The following is a 15087-nucleotide window of genomic DNA, read 5'->3' on the forward strand; positions in this document are numbered from 1 at the left end:
TTCAAAATGGCGCTTGGTATGTCTCTGTGGCTTGAATAAACCTTAGTAGGCTGTTCAGTTATGTGAACTGGCCCCCAGCTCCTCAAATCTCCAAGTGCAGAAAGAAGCAGGCCAGGACAGCTCTCGGTGTAGCTGGCTGGGCAGAGAAGCTGCAATTGCAGATTAGCAAACAGGGAAAGGCCAAGAGGGAGAGCTTTTCCACCCAAGGCATGGAAAAGCACCATTGTATACTTGTGGTTCCGTATTCATAGTATTGTATGGGTGCTTTACACAATATAGTTGTTTGCCGGAATCTCTCCTATTACTTGCAAGCATCTCCATAGCTATTTTAGATCAAGGGAAGTGTGGCATTATTTAGACATGCAGGATGACAAGAAATGGGACTCTCCTAGAATCCATGTTGTGTTGCAGCTTGCTCAACCCCATCATCATCAGCCGGTCATCAGAAAGGATGCCTTTAATTGGTTGTCACTCAAATATGGGCACCATTTAGCAGTAACAGGTTCAGTTTTTATTTGAGTCCTGCCTGCCTTTGTTTTGCGAAGTGGCATGCAGTTTGCCTGGCTGGTCTTCTGTCCAGGGCGGGTTGTCCCCCAAATGCATTTTGTCAGGATCTTAGGAGAATGCATCCCATCAATGAAAATTGCTTGATAAGTGTCAGGGCGAACCATTTTTTGGTGGTGATCCTGTATCTATAACTCCCTACCTAGGGAAATACATTTCTGGAGTTGCTGGTATAAAAGAGAGAATCATAAGGATATTCATATTCCTATCGTTACTGTTGAGGTGGTATGCTTTGGAATCCTTCTGGCACCTCATAGACTTCTCTTCTACTGCTGTGCCTCCCCAGCTATTTTACATCTAACTCAAGCCAGCTTTTTCTTTCCTAAGCATGAGGTTGATTATGACAATTCTTTAGAAAGGAACTGCTCTTTGTGAAAATACACTTTTAAAATTGCCTAGCAGCTGTTTGGTCAACCTTGGCAACCCCTTATAGGTGTGTGTGTTTCTTTAAAAAATTAAGTGAGAGTAGTGTTCTTTGCCCAGAGTATCTGTCTAATGAAAGGTACTGCTGCAAAACAGAAATTTGGGCCTCTGATTTCTATCTTATGGAGGGACATTTATTGTTTAGGTAGCATTGAAAATAATCACATTGTAATGGACAAGGAAATGGAATGTTTCCAGCAGAGCTTCCGCTTTCAGACGTTTTCTCTAATAGTTCTAACCTCCTCCCCCCCCCCCCCGCCCCTTTCCTCTCTACTGCAAGGCTTCAGGAAAGCCAGAAAGGGAAGGCTAATTAGAACTTAAAGGAAGAGCCATGTGTGCCTAATTTTGAAAACTGAACATGCAAGTAGTTTAATAAGCTGTCTGGCTTGATTAAAGAGCTAAGGATTCCATTGCACAGTCACTCTGTTTCTGCAATTGGCGTGGGGAATTGAGAACGGATGCAGAGGGGGAGGCTTCCTACTGGAAGAATTGGGTGCTAACTAATTCAGTGTCTGGAATGCTGTAAGAGCAAACCTTGGCTGGCAAGGGAGAGACTGAAGGCCCTCTTTCCTTAGCCACCGAGGCAGATGAGAACTGTTGCATAAAGGGTGTAGGCTGAAATTTAAATGAACTGCTGTTTCAGTCATGAAATCATTGTTTAGAGTAGGTCTGTGCTGCAGGAGGGTTTTTCTAGACCATGTTTTTGATCAAGCATACTGTGATTTCATGAATTTAAAATGTTACAATTTTTTTAGAATAGTCATTTTCTCATTATTTTCTTCACTCAAAGAACAAAATTGGGCTTCATTAGAAGCTGGTTTCCAGTATTAATCATTGTCATATTATTTTTTCATGCTATTATCTCGCTACTAGCCTTGCTGAGTTTCATTAATTGTCCAATTACTCTGAATATTAAATGTGATTAAAGTTGATTTTTTTCCCAGCAAGAAAGTGCTGAATTTGAAGATCAGTCATAGAAAGTTTAGGACGATAAGCATAGTGAAGTTTTTGCATAATGTGAGAGGAGCGATGCAAAGTGTTAGCAGAAGCCAAAATTTATTTAAGGCCCAGTCCCCTGCAAACAGAGCCTGCTAGAAGCGCCTATAATTTCCAGCATGCTCCAGCCAGCCACATTGCAGTAGGATTGTGCTGGTCCCCCTTTTGCCCTTAGAAAAGATGAGCTGCACTGTGGAATAGAATCCATTCTTTTCTATCGCTTTCCTGGTGGTCTCATTTCCTCTGCATCCCATGCCCACATGGAGTCCTCCAGATTTGCTGGACTACAGCTCCCATCAATCCCACCAGCACAGCCACTTGCGACGATAGTCAATTGCACAAGAGGATGGAGGATTTCTTTTGTTTATTTCATTTATTCATTTCTTGCATTTGTATATCATCCCGTTGCCAAATATCTCAGGGTGGTTTACAAAGCTCAAAAGCCTTTAAAAACACATAGTATAAAAATTATATACAGAAAGTGCGCAGACACTTAGACCTAAATTCTAAACAATCAACACGCAAAGTCCAAGACCTGGCCAAAACCTATGTATATACTGCTAAATGCCAAAGAGAGAGTCTTAAAAGCACTGAAAACATATCAGTGTTTGTGCCAGGCAGGCCTCACTGGGGAGATTGTTCCAGCCTTGTGGGGTCACTGCTGGAGAGGCCCTCTCGTTTGTGGCTTCCTTCTGAGCCTGCCTTGGAGGGAGGCACTTGGAGGAGGCTTCTGATGATAACCTAGTGTCAGGAGGTCCTCCATCAGGTATGGTGGTCCAAAGGCTTGTAAGGCTTTATAGGTTAAACCCAACACCTCTGATTAGGCTTGGGAACATACAGGCAGCTGGTGTAAGCAAGCCAGAATTGTTCCTGAAGCTCACGGACTGATTTAACTCTCAGCCTTATCTACCTCACAGGGTAGTTGTTCTAAGAATAAAGTGGAGAAGATGATTTAGTAAGCTGCCTTGGTCTGCTTGCCGAAAATAGGCAAGATGTAACCATAGTTTGAAAAAAATCAAGAGTCTGTGGCTGCCCATGAGGAGTGGCTTTGGCCAGTCCCTGATTCCCAGCCTAATCTTCCCAGAGCTGTTGTGAGGATAAAATGGGGGTGAGGAGGGAAGCCAGTGGTGTAGTGGTTAGAGTGTTGTGTTGGGACTTGGGAGACCTGGATCCCAATCTCCACTCAGCCACTGGGTGACTTTGCTCCAGCCACTTTCCTTTGGCCTAGCTTACCTCGCAGGGTGGTTGTGTGGGTAAAATGGAGAGGAGAAACATGTAGCCCACCTCACATTCCTTGCAGGAGAAAAGGTAGGATTTAGTGAGAGAGAAATAAATGGAGAGTGGCCCCCCTCAGCAGCTAAATAAAAGAAGTCAGTGAGCCCTGTTTTGACAAGTATTTTATTCAGGCTTACACAAAAAAGGGAAAAAAATTTATTGCCTGTTAGACATCGGTGTCTTGCCTACAGTTTGCTCCCAGACACCTGCTGAGATGTAGGTTGCCACACTAAATTCTAATCCAGAGCTAAGCAAAATATTTTAATTGAATTTGCTTCCTCAAATAATAGTTTGGCAGTTGGGGTGAGGAATGGGGACCGTGGGGGTGCAGAAAGGCATTTCCATTAGGATAAAGCCATGGGGCAAAAGCTGATCCCCCTCCTCCGGTAGTACAGCTGTCTTTGGAACTGGGGTACAGCCCATATTATTATTATTATTATTATTATTATTATTATTATTATTATTATTATTACATTTCTATGCCACCCCTTGCCGAAACCTCGGGGCGGCTTACAACATGATAAAATACATTGAAATACAATAGTACATAATAAATTACCATTAAATATAAAAATACAAAAAATACATTGATTTACAAATACAAAATTAAAATGATCAGTATAAAATATAGGGGGAGAAAGAGAAGGAAGAAGAAGTTGCCCTGGCCAGATCATATGTTTTAACAATTGAAATGATGTTTAAATAAAAAGGTCTTTACCTGGCGCCGAAAAACCAGTAACGACGGTGCCAGGCGGACCTCTCTGGGGAGTGAATTCCATAGGTTGGGCGTAATGATTTAAACCAAGAGTAGACAGCTTGCAGGTATTTTGGCTTAAAATTCCATAATCTCTTTCTGTTGGCAATGCTGCTAGTGCTGCTGAGAATTGTAGACCAAAGTTGCTGGAGATCCTCAACATGCCACCCACTGATATTAAAAGATAGGTGATTCAGTCATGCGTCTCCACCATCTTGACCCAGTTTGCATGTTCTCCACCTCTGAACATGTAGCCTCTGACTAGAAGTTATTTTATGATGTATGAACCTGAACATTGTGGCTGACTGTGGGTTAAACTACCCATAGTAAACCTATGATTAGTTCTTAGGTTAACCATGGCTTGTTTAACCAACAATTAAATGACCTTCAGTTGCATTGATCTGAGGTTGCATATTCAAAATGTTGGTGGCACACACCAGGCAAGCAACCCAAGAAATTCTGGTTCCAGACTCCAAATCTCTCACATTGGCACCACCTTCCTAGCCAGGCGTTCACCTGGATGTATTTATCCTTTCTATCTACTTTTTAATTCCATCACTCCTGGATTATTGACTCAAACACTTGCCTCCTCTTTGCTGTGAATGTGTGCTAAATAGATTCTAGACAAGGATTTCCTTGCTGATTCCCAATTTGACCTTATCTTCATTACAACTTGATCAACACATCCTTGCTCTTCAGTACTAAAGGTCAGTCCATCTTGTTCTTGGCTGTTTCCTCATCATGCCTTAGCAGCTCCCAGGTCCTGTTTAGATGTTTGCCTCCTCTTCCTACGGCCTCTTCCAAAATGAACCATAAGAAGGAGGAATGATTAGATCACAAGCATCTGTCATAACAGAGGGTTGATCAACTCCCGGTGTGCCATAAAGTACACAAAGTGGACCCCTCTTCTACTGGGACTGTGTGGGGCAGTCAGGAGAATAATTGCAAAATAATTGCTTCACCAAATAAGCAACTAGAAAGTGCCTCTTGCAAGTGCCATTTTATACATAGAGCCAAACATTTGGAAATAATGGTTATAACTCAAATCTGCCTCACCCTAACAGGGAAGGCTCAGAGCAAGTGACCCGTGTGTCTTCTTTAGTCTGCTGTCCAGATGTTAATTGTTGATGGGCACCAGGACCCCCAATTTCCCACCTGATGGCTCTTTATTTGGAAACCAGGCTTTATTTGCAACACACAAGGCATTTCCTGTGGCCTCATGAATCCGTATTTGTGTGTGCTTACTAACGTTATGATCCTCCAGTTTTGCTTTTGTTTTTCTAAAGAGCAGTTTCCCTTTTGTTTGCTTGCTTGCTTGTTTAGAGTGGGGGAAATGGAGTGTTATTTCTGAAAGCAAACCTATTTTCACACAATGTTACCTTGCTCTTGCACTTTGCAATGCAGTGGCAAAGCAGGAAATGAAACTCTCTCTGTGCGGAGTGCAGATCTCAGTTTGTGACAAAACCAACGGTAGAGGAACAGCCTCATGTGGGAAAGTTCCAAACACAGAATGCATTTAGACCGTGAACTGTCCTTTGAGAGACCTTCCAATATAACACTGGTGTCTCATGGATGTTCCTCTGGGAAGGGAAAGCTACTGGATTGTGCCCTCCACATTCCAGTGCCATGGCATAATTCTCCAATACAATTTTTTCCTTCCCATTCTTTGTGTCTGGCTCATTAAACATGAACTGCTACCTATTCCATGTGGATGTTCTTTGAAGTAGGCTAGTATTTCATTTTGTCATGGGAGTAGAATAGCTGATGATCTCTTCCCTGCCTTTTCTCGCTGTTGCGATTAGCTGTTGCATGCGTATTCTGCCGCCTGCCTGGAGATTCTCTAGCCCTGGAGTTTGATGATGCAGCCTTGCACCTGGACTGATTCAGAGAAGCAGTCGCTTTTCATAGTTGGCTTTTGGTATTTCTTTGTAGCTAATTCCAGGATTGTTTTCTGAAGAAAGCGTGATTTTAAACAAGCCTTTTAATACATTCTGCATACACGTGTCCTCATGGGCCACGTCGCTGTTATACAGCCTGCAAATCTAGGAAAGTACAGCTGGTTCAGTATAGTTTATCCACATGATGATAAAATAAAATCCCATTGGTCCCACTCCTTCCACAAATGCATGGCCAAGTGTCCTCTTTGACAGCAGTCAGTCCTTTACTTGAAAGACTGGTAAAAGAATGTCAGCATTCTGAAGATTTTGTTGAAGTCTTTAAAGCGTTAAGGGAAAGACAGGCTGATAGTTTATTCATTCATTCATTCACATATTTATATGCCAAAAGGCCTTCCTAGGTGACTTACAACAGCATATTAAAACCTATTACAACAGTTAATTAAACATCAATACAAACAATATAAAATATTAAAAAGGCCACCAATATTCACAAGGGCTAAGGATTGATTTTTTTAAGGTGTCTTCACTTGGTGCTAAAAAGAAACCAAAGAGGGCGCCAGGTAAATTTCCCTAGGGAAGAAGTTCCAGAGATGGAGGCAGCTGTAGAAAAGGCCCTTCACCTATTTGCCACCCCTCTCACCTCCCTGAGGGGTGGCTCTCACAGAAGGGCCTCCTGTACTGATCTTAGGGAGCAGGTGGGGAAGTAGAGGTGTAGACAGTGCTTCAGATAGTTTTGATTATGTATTTATTCATTAATTTATATGCTGCCCCACTAGCCAGAGGCTCTCTGGGTGGCTTACAACAGATTTCCTTTGGCACTGTAATAAGCTAAGGGAACAGGTATTCCTTTAGCCTGTCCCTGTTCCTTTAGCCTCTGTCCCACCTTATTTTGCTTTCAACCGCCTCCCACTTTTAGAATGCAAACCCTCAGAGCTTCTTCACAATGGAATTTGGTCCTCTGGTAGAAAGAATTTGTGCAGGACAGTTTCCAGCACGAGGTTGGAGGAGGTTGACCTACACTCTTCTGAAATGTATTTTTCCCTTTTGACTTCGTGACTAGAATCAATATAATTTCAGTAAACCATGTAGATGTGAACAAAGCAAAAGGTTGTTTTGTCTGAACTGCAGCCTATGGCAATTTTGGCAGCCCTTTGATTAGAAAACCGCTTCTCTTCAAATACAGCTATTTTCATCAGTGCTGGTACGGTTTTGCATTTGCAAGCAATCACATACAATGCCTCCAATTTGTGCCTGTGAAATTTCAACCCTTTGCAAAACGGGCTGACCCTGTTTACGCACGCAGCTGAGAATGATCTGGTGGAAGGCTTCTTTTGGACAAGGGAAGGGACCATTAGAGCAGTCAAAGAACCTGTGACTTTGTTGTACCTTAAACAAAAATGAATCAACATTTCATAATTGTTACTTTTTAGGGAGGAGGTGAAGAGAAATGAATTTTCTACACTTTGTGGAACTCAGCTGAATTTTGTCATAGATATTGTAGTGTGCCACTTGGAGTCAGTATTATTTCTCGCTTGCCCAGTGTTCTTTGGATAAAGAGTGGATGTATCAAACCGTTCAAGAAATAAGAGGACCAACAACTGGGGACTTCTAGAAAAGGAATGTTATAGATAGGCTGAAAATAATAAGAGGATTAAAACATGTATGAATGTGTTCAGAATCATAATGCAGGATTGGCTTCTGTCTTGCTGGAATCATGATACATTTCTTTAAAAGGAAATAACATTCCTTTAATTCAAGATTTCCAAGCATTATTGGAAATATAGGATCTAAAAGATGAACACAGAACAACAAACTCAAAAAACCAAAATCAGATGACATTTGGCAATCATTCTACATGACATAAAATCAGCACAACAAGTACATCTAAAAGCACATACTGTTAAGTTAAATATGTTCAAACAGGGTTCTCCAAATGGGTTATTGACAGCTGCTATTCAAAATAATCTTCATTTTACACTATCCAGCTTCATCTGAGATTTCTTTTTTATTTTTGCACTCTAAAAAGTAGTTTTCAGCCATTCCATATCTGTGCACCATTCTTGCCTGAGACATATTCTGTAGTCCACATTTTACAAAGAGCAGCCAACTGCAGTTGAGAATCCTGTGCTGTCTTTAACCCATTTGATCACAGACTTCTAGTTTAGGTCTGGATATCAGTGGAACCCACTGGGTAATGTTCCTGAACAAACATCTCCCATTGTTCCATTATCAGGTCTGCCCCAGCAGTAGGCCAAGAGAGGAATCTGCCTCATGTGCTGTAGTTTGTGGCGTGCGGAGCAACATGTATTTCGTAGGCTGCCACGGATCCCTAAACGATCCTACCGCCATACGGGGAGCTAACATTGAAGTGAGATTCAACTGCTGGTGTGATTAGCTTCTGGACATGGAATAGGGGAAGAGGCACAGTCTTGTATTTTGCCTCGGGCAGGAAAAGGCCCCAGAATGATAGTGAATCAGCATTCTTGCACTCTACAAAAGGTGAGAGCTGAACTGTGATTTGCTTTAAATCAAAGCGTGGACAACTTATCTTTAATTCTTCTTTGTTGCTGTTCAGACTTTTGACTTGAGACCCTGACTGGGTTCAGACGATACCACAACCCACACTCGGGGGCTCAGTATGAGTTACATGTGGGTTGTCATTGAACTGTGGGTTGTTGCTGAAACACGGATTATTGTGTTCTCTGAACATCATGGCTTGTTAACCACAAACAGCCCATGAAGTGATCCATGGTTTGTTGTTCAGTTATGAGCTGTGGGTAGTTCACCTCGGTTTATTATTTCAGCTGAGTTAGATAAAATGTTAACCCATACTCAGGCTTTGAGTGCGAGTTACTGTGTTGTCTGAACAGCTAGATGTGCAGAGGGAAGCAAGCACAGTACCTCAGCTTGTCTCATACTTTGCATGCAGAAGGTCTTGGGTCCAGTTTGTGGCATTTGGAATTAAATAGCAGGAGATGGGGGGAAACTCTCTTTTCCTGAAGGTTTGGAAGCCACTGCCAGCCACAGGAAGCCAACTGGTCTTGGAGAGAAAAATAATCTAATTTTGTATGAGGGTGCGGGGTTTGGCACCACCTCCTGGTGTATTTGCCTCTTTGCTGTTGTTCCAGAAGAGGCTGCGTATCTGTTCCTTTAATTAAAGACATGTTGTTCTGCAGGAGTTAGTACTCATCAACTGCTCAAATGGACCTCAGCACTTGTGGCATGTGAAATCGTGGCTATCCACCATGCAGCACCTTAGTTTTATGCATATGCATTTATATTCCAAACCTCAAATTAATGTCATATCTTTGGACAACCAAAGGATCACAAAACCTTTCTGCATTTTCAAAATCTGGAGATTACCAGAGCTTGCATAATGATTGTGATCTCTTGGTTGGTCTCATAAAAGTATTTTTTTGGGGGGGGTGGATTTGGGGGGTTTTCTCTGAATCAGCACAGGGACCTTTTACTCTTTTTATATATTTGTATTTTTATATATTTGCACACATGTGTTACAGATTGTTGAGTGATTCTGGACAGGTTGCTTTAACATCTGAAGAAGGACACATGAGGGTATCAGTTGCTACCCTTGCCGTTCTACTCAAGGTGTTCTCAAAAAGCAAAAGACAGGGACAAACAACAGAAAATGGAACACTTCCCTAATAAATAAGGGAGAGACTTCAAAACATTATTTAATTCCTATACTACGCAACAGCTGAAGCTCTTTAAAGGGGGGGGGGGTTAGAAACTTGAACTTGGAAACATGCTCACATGCCCAAGATGTTTCACATTGTCATTCTTTGCTGAATTATAACTTAGCAAGAAGTTCCGCCCTGTGTTCTGTGGCCTCTAACAGATAAGAGTTTGGTTTACCTTCAAAATCACACCACATATGTTAATTAACTTTCCACTACCACGATGTTTGTAGAAGCATTAATACAGCTTGGTGAACGGTCCTTGTAACAGTTCTGTGTCCTTTTAGGATTTAATGCGATTTTCACAAGGTGTACTTTTTGCATTTCATTTCCCTCTGATCTCCTTTCCCATTGATCACCCTCCACACCTGACTTCCAGAACTGTATGCAGATCTGACTGCTAACATAAGGTAGCATGTCATCCATCATGTCATCTTTAAGGTGCTACAAGATTCTTTGTTGTCGTCATCTTTTGTTACAATGGACCAATATATCTACCCCTCTGAAAATTTTTCTATTTTCTTTCTATTCTTTCACATTAATAAAAAAAACAGTTGGCTTGGTCATGTTTGGAGTAGCCACACTGAAATGATGGGGCTCCAGGGTGCGCCATGGTGCTTTTGTCCTGTGCACTTCAGTGGGTCTAATCCAACACGAATTGTTCCTGAAGCTCACGGGTTGATTTAACTCTCAGCCTTATCTACCTCACAGGGTTGTTGTTATATGGATATACCTCTGGAGCTAGCCCAGTAGGAACATAGTGTCTCCATCCCATTCGGTTTCTTTGGCAGTTCTTCTTCCAAACTTCTGCTCTGTGAGCTTGGATGACTGGAGGAGCCAAGATAACCCTCCAAGGGCTGCAGCTCACAGTGCTCAAACCAACAGCTTTGGAAGGGCATAGAGGGCTTGAGAGAAACAACACGGCCGGCCTTTGTTCTTGTGTATTCAACTTTGCGACTAACTGGGCTACGAGGACAGGTGTATCCCTCTGCTATGTCCACCTGGCTGAGACAGAGGCCAAATGCAGCAAAGCCTGCCCAGTCTCACTGGGTTCTCCCTGGGCACTTTTGATCCGGTGTTGGGAGAGATCCTCTTCCGCATCCGCAGGCCCAACAGGGATCACGACAATCTTCCTGCGGAAATTCTGCCCCAGCAAGATGTAGATGAAAGGGTTCAAGCAGCTGTTGGCATAGCCCAGACTGATGGCCACATTGTATGCATAGTAGAACGGCAAGCTGGGTTGGTGCATGGCCAGCTGGATCAGCTGCAGGACATAGAACGGGGCCCAGCACACGAAGAACGCCAAGCAGATGGCGATGGCGATGCGCGTCACCTTTTTGGCCCGGAGCCTGGTGCACCTCTGCCCAGTCAGCGCCTGTGAGGACCTGGCCATCCTCAGCAGAATCCTCCTGTAGGCCACTGTGATGAGGGTGAATGGAATGGCGAAAGCCAGGAAGAACTGGTAGAGGGTGTACCAGTAGATGTCCCGCTGGGGCTTCGGTAAGAGGATCCCACAGCCAAGGAGCCCTCCTGGCAGAGGAATGAGTTGCGCATACATCCACACCGGGGTAATGCAGAGGATGGAGAGAGCCCAGAGGGCACAGATGGCGGAGATGGCTACCGGAGGCTTCCTGAAGCGGGTGGAAGTGAAAGGGTAGACGGTGGCCAGGTAGCGATCGATGGACATTGCGGTGAGGCTGTAGGTGCTGGTGAACTGGCTGTTTGCGTCCAGGGCAGTGATGATGGTGCACATAGTCTCTCCGAACTGCCAGGCGCCATTTCCTAGCAGTTGGTGGATGAGGAAGGGCATGCCCAGGAGGAACAGCAAGTCCACCAGGGAAAGGTTGATGATGAAAATGTCGGGGACGCTGTTGCTGGGGCTGGGCTTCTTCAGGATGGTGTGGATCACCAGGCTGTTGCCCATGATGCCCAGCAGGCAGATGATCCCGAAGAGGGTGGGCATGATGAAGGTGCTGTAGCTGAAGGGGCTGAGTTCATCTACCGAAAGAGGGAAAGAAAGGATGTGCACACAGGGAGGCTGAACTGGGTCAGTGATGTCCACACAGGTGTTCACAAATACAACAAGGCAGATAACAGAGGCATGAAGGGATTTTTGATGGCTGCGGAGGCTGCTGCTGCTTCTCTTATTGACCGGAGTCTACTTAATCCCTTACTTTATGCTAGTTGGAAGCAGTGAGGTCCTACCAGGCTGCTGCATGGCAGGGTGGGAGGAGAGACTGGGGGATTCTGCCCCCCTCTCCAGTTTCCTTTTTGCGTGGCTTTCCTCTTGGTAATCCCATGCAGAGCAAACGTCCTGCAAAGGTGCATTGGGAATGGAGTGGCCATTGCTGTAACCTGGAATCCTTCCCTGCCTTCTCCCCGTCCAGAATCCCCCTTTGTGACCTGTATGAGGGCCTTCAAGGCCACTTTCACAAGCTTGGAAAGTGGCTACATGGTTTTTCCACAGTGGTGCCAAAGGGGCAGGTGGAAGGATTGTTTTACTTTTCTAATACGTTTTTAATTTGTTGTACTTTGGTGCTGGAGGAGACTCCTGTGAGTTCCTTGGACTGCAAGGCGATCAAACCAGTCAGTCCTAGAGGAGATCAACCCTGACTGCTCTTTAGGCGGCCAGATCCTGAAGATGAAACTCAAATACTTTGGCCACCTGATGAGAAGGAAGGACTCCCTGGAGAGGAGCCTAATGCTGGGAACAATGGATGGCAAAAGAAGAAGGGGACGGTAGAGGATGAGGTGACTGGATGGAGTCACTGAAGCAGTTGGTGTGAGCTTAAGTGGACTCCGGGGGATGGTGGAGGATAGGAGGGCCTGGAGGAATGTTGTCCATGGGGTCGTGATGAGTCGGACTCAACTTCGTGACTAACAACAACCACAACTTTGTTAATATGTTTTATGCATGGTAAGCCACCTAGGAAGGCCTCAGCAGTTATAGGCGGCCTATAAATACATGTATGTATGTATATATGTATAAATAATCCCTAATGGTTGGCCAAGTAGGCTAGGGCTGATGTGAGTTGCCATCCAGAACACCTGGAGGGTGCCATATTGCCTTCATCCAACAGAACACCCTATGTGTTGTTGATATTAAGAAAGCCTCATGGTGCTTGTATTTCTTGACATGTTTCTCATGGATATGAATGGTATAAATGCCCTAGATATGCCTCTCTCTAGACAGAGCTATCTATCTATGATGTGCCTGACAAATTTAAAATTAATGATCTCATGGAGGAAAGGAGGGCTGCTTTGAAGGCAATGGAGAGTCTTTCACTTATTCCATAAGGGAAGGAGCCCATCGCACTGCATTTAGAGAACTGCTTTGCTGAGTGGAGCTTTAGATACTGCCCCACATCCTTGCCTAGATGACACCATTGTATGTGGGGGCATTGCCCACGTACCTAAAGGCTCCATATCTCCATGGAAGATCATTGCTACAGTCCTGTGCCTGCCCATATAAACACTGAGGATTTGGGAGAGGCACGTGTGGTTTTGCTCTGCTCCATCATCTACCCTTATTCCTTCTGGGAGGCTGGGCTACAAATCTAAGACACACACAGTCACTAATCTATTGTACACTCACTCAGAGGCGCTTTCCTGACAGAGCTCTCTGAACGTGAAAGAGGGTTAGAAGACAATCTATATAGAATTGGAGGCAACTGTGAATACTTGGAATAGCAAAAAGCTCAAGATGGAGTGATCTTTATGCATCGGCAGTCATGCAGTTTGACACAGGTGCGCTCATTCAGCTCCCCAAGTTAGCTCCCCGTGCCCGTTGGGTCTGAGAAAGTTATCATTTCAGAAAAACCCCTTTATACATTACTAAATATTTTATCCTGCGCCTCCCCATTGACTTGACTTACCATTGTAGGAAAAGTTTTGTCCCATCTGAGAGAGATCAGGGGTGCAGTCAGTCATGTTCAAAGTGTGATTTGCTGGAAAATCCATCCTTTGAGAGGTGAAGAGGGACAGGAACTGGATCCTATCAGCAGTTCAGAGATGTCACCATGTCCTTGTTTCATGGGGAAGAAAGCAGGGAGGTGAAGTCCCTGGGAGATGCTGGGAAGCTGACATCTTCTGAGCTGGTCCTTTTGTAGAAAGCGAGAGCAGCTCTCTCTGCTGCTGCTGCCAGCTGCGTTGTAAAGCAGCCGTGTGGAAAACACACACAAACCCTTCAGACTTTGCCTGCTCTCTGCACCACCCTCAGGAGGAAGCCGACACTCCAAGAGCCTGAGGAGCAGAGCGCTGTTGTCAGTGCAGCCAAAATCTTTTGCATGCTGCGGGTGGGGAAGGGGGCATTTGTCTAGCTTGGAAAGCAAGAGCAGAATTTTGTTGGGGTTCCAAGCTGTAATCCTCATCTTGTAATGCTCTTTATTATCATCCTTGCCCTGGGAGCATAAAGGCTTGTACCAGAATAAGTCCAGCCCAGCACCAATTCCAGGTTTGGGAGGAGGGAGGCCTTGGGCAAAATGCTCTATGGGTGGTGAGGGGGTCTCCTGCACCTCCCCTTTGCACCCCATTTGCTGGAGTAGTCAACTCTGACTGGCAGCTGCTGAAAGTGTTATATAGGAAGCAGGTGATAGAAATGCTCGAAGCATCTTCCTGTGCAGGTGTGCTAAGAGCATGTCTCCGTGGAGGTAACCTGCTTGGACTTGTGGCAGTGAGTGAGCCAAGAAGGAAAGTGGGTGAGGTCACCTGTTTGCTCCCTTTCTCTTTCCATCATCCCTATTCCCACTCATTCTGACACCTCTATTCCTTTCAATACCCCTTTCCCTTACCCTCTTTAGCTTCCCCCCTTTCTGACACCCTCTTTCCTCTCCTCTTCAACACCCCTTCCCTTTCTCTCTTTCCCTCTTCTGACAACCCTATTTCCCCTCTTTCTGAAACTCTTTATCCACCTCTCTTTAAGACATACCTTTTTTCTCTCTCTAGCATCTCTATGTTCCCTTCCAACATCTCTCTTTCCCACCTACTTTCTTCTCTCTCCTTCACCCCACTTTCTCTCCCATTGCATGAAAAGGGACAGGTCACTCTTGGTAGAGGTCTGAAATGATAGCTCAATGAGCAATTTTGATATTAGTCAGAGACCTGCAAGCCATTAAACCAGGGGCTGCAGGTTGCCCACCCCTGAATCAGACAAAACCAGGGCTAGCCGGACCAAGAATAACACCAAGTATAAATCCACCTCCTCTGTTCAGTGTAGGACCCTGTACACAACGCACCCATATCATGCTTAGTTTGATCCCAAAGATTCAGGCTGCTGCATTGATCCTGAGCCCCAAATCCTTTCTAGCAGCTTTCACCCCCACCAGGAGCAGGTGTTTTATAAAGCTCTCGTGGATCTTAATTGCTCAGCCAGGATTAGGCCAACTCAAAATATTTAGCATCACAATAATGTTGCTGGGAATATTCATTTCTGCCCTGATACTGTGTGGATTGCGGCTATGCTCAGCCTAGCAGGGAATTTGGG

The 15087-nt window shown here is 44.5% G+C and overlaps 1 protein-coding gene across 1 annotated transcript; it reads right to left on the bottom strand.

Annotated features, from left to right (window-relative positions):
• Nucleotides 1-10596: 10596 nt before the first annotated feature.
• LOC123025158 (melanin-concentrating hormone receptor 1-like) lies at nt 10597-13565 on the bottom strand. The gene is made up of 2 exons (XM_044433668.1): nt 13481-13565; nt 10597-11603 (listed from the first exon to the last, which is right to left on the bottom strand). Exons 1-2 carry the CDS (start codon nt 13563-13565, stop codon nt 10597-10599), a joined length of 1092 nt encoding a protein of 363 aa, XP_044289603.1.
• Nucleotides 13566-15087: the final 1522 nt, after the last annotated feature.

This window comes from Varanus komodoensis, unplaced genomic scaffold, assembly GCF_004798865.1.
Source record: "Varanus komodoensis strain SLA01 unplaced genomic scaffold, ASM479886v1 scaffold26, whole genome shotgun sequence".
NCBI classification, from domain to species: Eukaryota; Metazoa; Chordata; class Lepidosauria; order Squamata; family Varanidae; genus Varanus; species Varanus komodoensis.

What these genes read in the sequence shown, in the direction of transcription:
- LOC123025158 (XM_044433668.1), bottom strand. Translation starts at nt 13,565, where the DNA reads ATGGATTTTCCAGCAAATCACACTTTGAACATGACTGACTGCACCCCT. An exon ending in ACAAAACTTTTCCTACAATG is followed by an intron (nt 11,604 to 13,480) that starts GTAAGTCAAGTC and finishes CTCTTTCGGTAG; the next exon opens with ATGAACTCAGCCCCTTCAGC.